The sequence below is a fragment of the Bombina bombina genome, chromosome 6 (genome assembly GCF_027579735.1).
Source record: "Bombina bombina isolate aBomBom1 chromosome 6, aBomBom1.pri, whole genome shotgun sequence".
NCBI classification, from domain to species: Eukaryota; Metazoa; Chordata; class Amphibia; order Anura; family Bombinatoridae; genus Bombina; species Bombina bombina.
This window is the reverse complement of record NC_069504.1, coordinates 594,575,541-594,581,540: the sequence shown is the minus strand read 5'-3', so window position 1 is coordinate 594,581,540 and position 6,000 is coordinate 594,575,541. Positions and strand designations below refer to the sequence as shown.

The 6,000-nt window shown below is 34.8% G+C and overlaps 1 protein-coding gene across 1 annotated transcript in view; it reads left to right on the top strand.

The window, feature by feature from the left end:
• The window catches only part of LOC128665188 (gonadotropin-releasing hormone II receptor-like), a 103,574-nt gene that overhangs the window by 7,294 nt on the left and 90,280 nt on the right, over positions 1–6,000 (top strand). Inside the window, exon 2 of the mRNA XM_053719913.1 lies at positions 228–429. Coding sequence (XP_053575888.1) covers positions 228–429 — 202 coding nt within the window. The remainder of the gene's footprint in view (positions 1–227; positions 430–6,000) is intronic.

Below are 6,000 nucleotides of genomic sequence, written 5' to 3'. Positions count from 1 at the left end.
TAAAAAAGATATATAAGCCATTCATTCTTAACTTGCACTTTATATTCATGAACAAGATGCACTCTCTGTATCAAGATAAATTAGTACACATATATACATTTCTATTATTTGTGCAATATATATATATATATATATATATATATATACAGTATATATATATATATATATATATATATATATAAAAAGAGACTGATGTGAATTTCATTTTCTTTTTCCTTTCAACATAGCTCTACTTCTTTAGTCTACGCTCTGTTCCTAGAGCCAATTTCACCCAGTGTGCCACCCACGGAGGTTTTGCACAACGTTGGCAGGAGACTGCATACAACATGTTCACCTTCTGCACACTGTTTGTTACTCCCCTGGGAGTCATGATTGTGTGTTACACTCGCATCCTTTGGGAAATTGGAAAACAGATGAAATATAAAAATGGTAAGTGATGATTAAAGCAATATTATATAATATCCTGTCATTAGCAATTCAAGTTTCAACAATATATTTATTTGAATATAAGTTAAAGATATTGGGCTAGATTACAAGTGGAGCACTAGTTTGCGTGTGTTGGAATGCGCTGGTATTACAAGTTGTAAGTAAAAAGTTATTGCACTCGCGCTAACAAGACGCACGCAAAAAGCAGAACTTACAATATTGCGCGTGTACTAACATATTCCCCCATAGAAGATAATGGAGAAAAAAAAGTGGGAAAAAAATCCACTCTCGTGCAAACCCAATCACATGTTCTCATGTGCACTAAAGTGACATGAAAGTATGAATATTACACATTCCAATGTTCTTCATATAGAATATGTTCTATTTATTTATAAATATATATATATATATATATATATATATATATATATATATAAAACAAAAGTTGAAAGCACTCACTGGACTGTAGACAGCAATGTGAATCAAATTGTATTTATATACAATTTGATTCACATTGCTGTCTACAGTCCAGTGAGTGCTTTCAACTTTTGTTTTCTACATACCTGGCTACAGCACCCTGGCAAGTTGTGGTCTGTTGGTGAGAGTGCATATACTACAACACACTAGAAAATAGGCACAGGAATAAAATACTCAGAGGTCTATGGCTGAGAAATGGATAAGAAATCTATACATATATAAATATCAATATAAATATATAAAAATGCTTAAAAAAGTACAGAAAATTTCAGCACATTAATAAAATAATTAGTACTAGAAATATGCTTCAACAAACAGCATGTATATAGAATTTCAATACTATAGGTGTACAATACAATGAGGATTGGATATGAATGGGGGAAGGGCAAAGTGTACTATAAGCAGGAAGTCAGTTTATTAAAGGGACATGAAACCCACATTTTTTCTTTCATGATTTAGAAAGAGCATGTAATTTTAAACATCTTTCTAATTTAATTTTATTATCTAATTTGCTTCATTTTGTTGATATGCTTTGCTGAAAAGAATATCTAGATAGGCTCAGTAGCTGCTGATTGGTTGCTGCACATAGATGCCTCATGTGCATTGCTATTTCTTCAACAAAGGATATCTATAAAACTAAGCAAATTAGATAATATAAGTAAATTGGAATGTTGTTTAAAATTGTATTCTCTATCTGAATCATGATAGAAAATGTTTGTGTTTAGTGTCCCTTTAAGGCAAATAGCCAAAAATATATGATTTAATTTATAAAAACTTTGACTCCCTGCCACAGATTATGAGTGAAGGAATAGAGCAGAACTAACGAAGTAATTGTAAAGGATTTACAAATATGGATAGGTAACTCAAATCTGTGTCATAAATTTTAAACTAAGCCCAATATGCAATCATAAAAAATAAAAAAAATGAAATTAATAATCATTCATACACTAAAGTTTATTGGCAAAAAACAAGTTAAACCACACACGCAATAGCTTGAGCTATGAATTAAAAACACATCAACCCAAGTTGAACTGTAGATCTACCTTATCAATCTAAATGGTTTAGGTAATATTCTAGCCAGCAGTATATATAGCAAAAAATAATGGCTAAGCCCTTACAATCCAAGGGCTAATTATAATTAACTTTACAGTTATAAATATACCGCTGGAAGTTTTCAAGTAAATATTGTTTTTGGAACAACGGGGGTGAGCAAGTTAAAAAAAGGGAAAGACCAAGCTTATCCCAGAGGACCCCTGACGCGCGTTTCGCAAAAAACGCTTCCTCAGAGGGGTTGCGAGCCGCTGCTATAGCAAAATATTTATGAGTCTATAAGACCCTCCTCATAATGTGATTGGACATGCCTGTTATACAAATCCGATATTGTGATTGGCTTCAAAACATGTCTTTCAAAGAGACAATGGGTGATAAGATATAACAAGGGGTTGTGGTTCCTGGCGTAAGTATTCGTGTCATACAGGGGCGTGTATGTATTCGGTAACGTCATCTGCATGGCCATCATTGGATGATCATGTTTGCCATATGTTATTCTCTACCAAGCCTCTGGTGGATAGAATGTATTAGCGAAAGTATCTGTTATAATCCTAATCAGTAAAATGAATACTGCTCATCTGTAAACTTGAAATATACAGTCATTCAGAAAGCCTCTTTGGGAATAAGGAAATGATAATGAGGAAACTTAGAGAAAGCATTACTCAAACTTGAATGCAAATGGATTTATCATTTAAATTCAGTAAAACCTAATGGTATGAATGTCTTTAATAATTACTTTGTATATTTATAATCCCAACTCTCACTATTCCTCACTGTTTTTCCTTTTTCACGTTTTTACTTATTAGTTCATACACTTGGTCACTTCACCACGTACCACTCATTTATCTAACACTTTGATATCAGCATAAAAACATTATGTTTATATCTCTCATCAGAATTTTTGTTACACTTAATACTTCTTTACACTATCACTTTATTTAATATATAATATGTGGTAATGATATTGATCACCTATGTAGGTGTATTTTTACACATTTCACTTCCTTACACATTATTTTTCACAAACAACCCCAACGTATATTATGTAATCACCTATTAACCCCTAAACCGAGGCCCTCCCACATCGCAAATACTATATTAAAGTTATTAACCCCTAATCTGCCGCTCCCAATATCGCCGCCACTAATAAAAATTATTAACCCCTATTCCGCTGCTCCCCCCCGACATGGTCACCACTATACTAAAGTTATTAACCCCTAAAACTGCTGCCCTCCCGCATCGCAAACACTATTTAAATATTATTAACCCCTAATCTACCGTCCGCCCACATCGCCCCCACTATACTAAAGTTATTAAGCCCTACACCGCTGCCACTATAATAAACCTATTAACCCCTAAACCGAAAGCCCCCACAACTAAATATAATAAATTAAACTATTAACCCCTAAACCGAAAGCCCCCAACATCGCAATAAACTAATTTAAACTAGTAACCCCTAAACCTAACCCTAACATAACCCTAACCTTAACGTAATCATAAACCTAACAACCCCTAACTTTAACATAAATAAAATATAGCTAAATTAAACTTACAATTATTAACTAAATAAACCTATTAACCCCTAAACAGCCAGCCCCCGCATTGCAACAACCTAAATTAAACTAAATTAACCCCTAAACCTAACCCTAACGTAATCCTAACCCTAACACCCCCTAACTTTAACATAATTAAAATAGATCTAAATTAAAGTTACAATTATTAAAGGGACAGTCTAGTCCAAAATAAACTTTCATGATTCAGATAGGGCATGTAATTTTAAACAATTTCCAATTTACTTTTATCACCAATTTTGCTTTGTTCTCTTGGTATTCTTAGTTGAAAGCTTAATCTAGGAGGTTCATATGCTAATTTCTTAGACCTTGAAGGCCACCTCTTTTCAGAATGCATTTTAACAGTTTTTCACCACTAGAGGGTGTTAGTTCATGTGTTTCATATAGATAACACTGTGCTCATGCACGTGAAGTTATCTGGGAGCAGGCACTGATTGGCTAAACTGCAAGTCTGTCAAAAGAACTGAAATAAAGGGGCAGTTTGCAGAGGCTTAGATACAAGATAATCACAGAGGTTAAAAGTATATTAATATAACTGTGTTGGTTATGCAAAACTGGGGAATGGGTAATAAATGGATTATCTATCTTTTAAAACAAAAAATATTCTGGTGTAGACTGTCCCTTTAACTAAATAATTCCTATTTAAAACTAAATACATACTTACCTGTAAAATAAAACCTAAGCTAGCTACAGTATAACTAATAGTTATATTGTAGCTAGCTTAGGTTTTATTTTTATTTTACAGGTAAGTTTGTATTTATTTTAACTAGGTAGAATAGTTAGTAAATAGTTATTAACTATTTACTAACTACCTAGTTAAAATAAATACAAACTTACCTGTCAAATAAATCCTAAGCTACCTTACACTAAAACCTAAAATTACAAAAAATAAAATAAAATTATCCAAAAAAATAAAAATGATTCCTATTCTAATACCCTTTTTTTAAAAAACCCACCCCAAAATAAAAAAGCCTAATCTAAAATAAACTACCAAGGGCCCTTAAAAGGGCCTTTTGTAGGGCATTGCCCTAAGTTAAACAGCTCTTTTGCTACAAAAAACAAACACCCCCTAACAGTATACAAACCATTCCCCCATTCCCCAAACCATCAAGGGCCCTTAAAAGGGCCTTTGTAGGGCATTGCCCTAAAGATAATAGCTATTTCTCCAACATTGGTGTGTCCGGTCCACGGCGTTATCCATTACTTGTGGGAATATTCTCTTCCCCAACAGGAAATGGCAAAGAGCACAGCAAAAGCTGTCCATATAGCCCCTCCTCAGGCTCCGCCCCCCAGTCATTCTCTTTGCCGCTCTGAACAAGTAGCATCTCCACGGAGATGGTGAAGAGTATGTGGTGTTTAGTTGTAGTTTTTTATTCTTCTATCAAAAGTTTGTTATTTTAAAATAGTACTGGTATGTACTATTTACTCTGAAACAAAAAGAGATGAAGAGTTCTGTTTAAAAGAGGAGTATGATTTTAGCAGCAGTAACTAAAATCAATTGCTGTTCCCACGCAGGACTGTTGAGCCGAGAGAACTTCAGTTGGGGGGAACAGTTTGCAAACTTTTCTGCTCAAGGTATGACTAGCCATTTTTTCTAACAAGACTGTGTAATGCTGGAAGGCTGTCATTTTCCCTCATGGGGATCGGTAAGCCATTTTCTTAGACTCAGAAAGAATAAAGGGCTTATTATGGGCTATTAACTGGTGGACACTCTTAAGGGCTAAATCGATTGTTTATTTAAGTTGTTATTTAAAGTTTGAAGTAGATTTCACACTTTTATTGTCTGGGGAACGTTTTTATCGCCAGGCACTAGTTAAGACACCTTCCCAGTCAGGAAGGGCCTTTCACTGTAGTAGGCAGAGCCTCATTTTCGCCGCAATTATTGCGCAGTTTCTTTTGAGTGCAGTGCATGCAGCTGCATGTGTGAGGGTCTGGTATCCACTGAAAACGTTCCTAGAAGGCTTGAATTGGTATCGTATACCCCCCCTGGGATAGGTGAAGTCGCAACAAAGGCTGTGGCTGGGACTGTAGTGGGGTTAAAATTGCAAACGGCTCCGGTTTCCGCATTTTAAGGGTTAACAGCTTGAAAATTGGGGTGCAATACTTTGAATGCATTAAGACACTGTGGTAAAGATTGGATAATTCCTTCAAAGTTTTTCACATATTCAGTAATAAAGTGTGCCCTGTTTAACATTTAAAGAGACAGTAACGGTTTTGTTTAAAAAACGGTTTTTGTGCTTTATTAACCAGTTTAAGCCTGTTTAACATGTCTGTACCTTCAGATAGATCATGTTCTGTATGTATGGAAGCCAATGTGGTTCCCCCTTCAAATATATGTGATAATTGTGCCATGGCGTCCAAACAAAGTAAGGACAGTACTGTCACAATTAGTAAGGTTGCCCAGGATGATTCCTCAGATGAAGGAAGTAGGGATAGTTCTACATCCTCTCCTTCTGTGTCTATACCAGTTATGCCC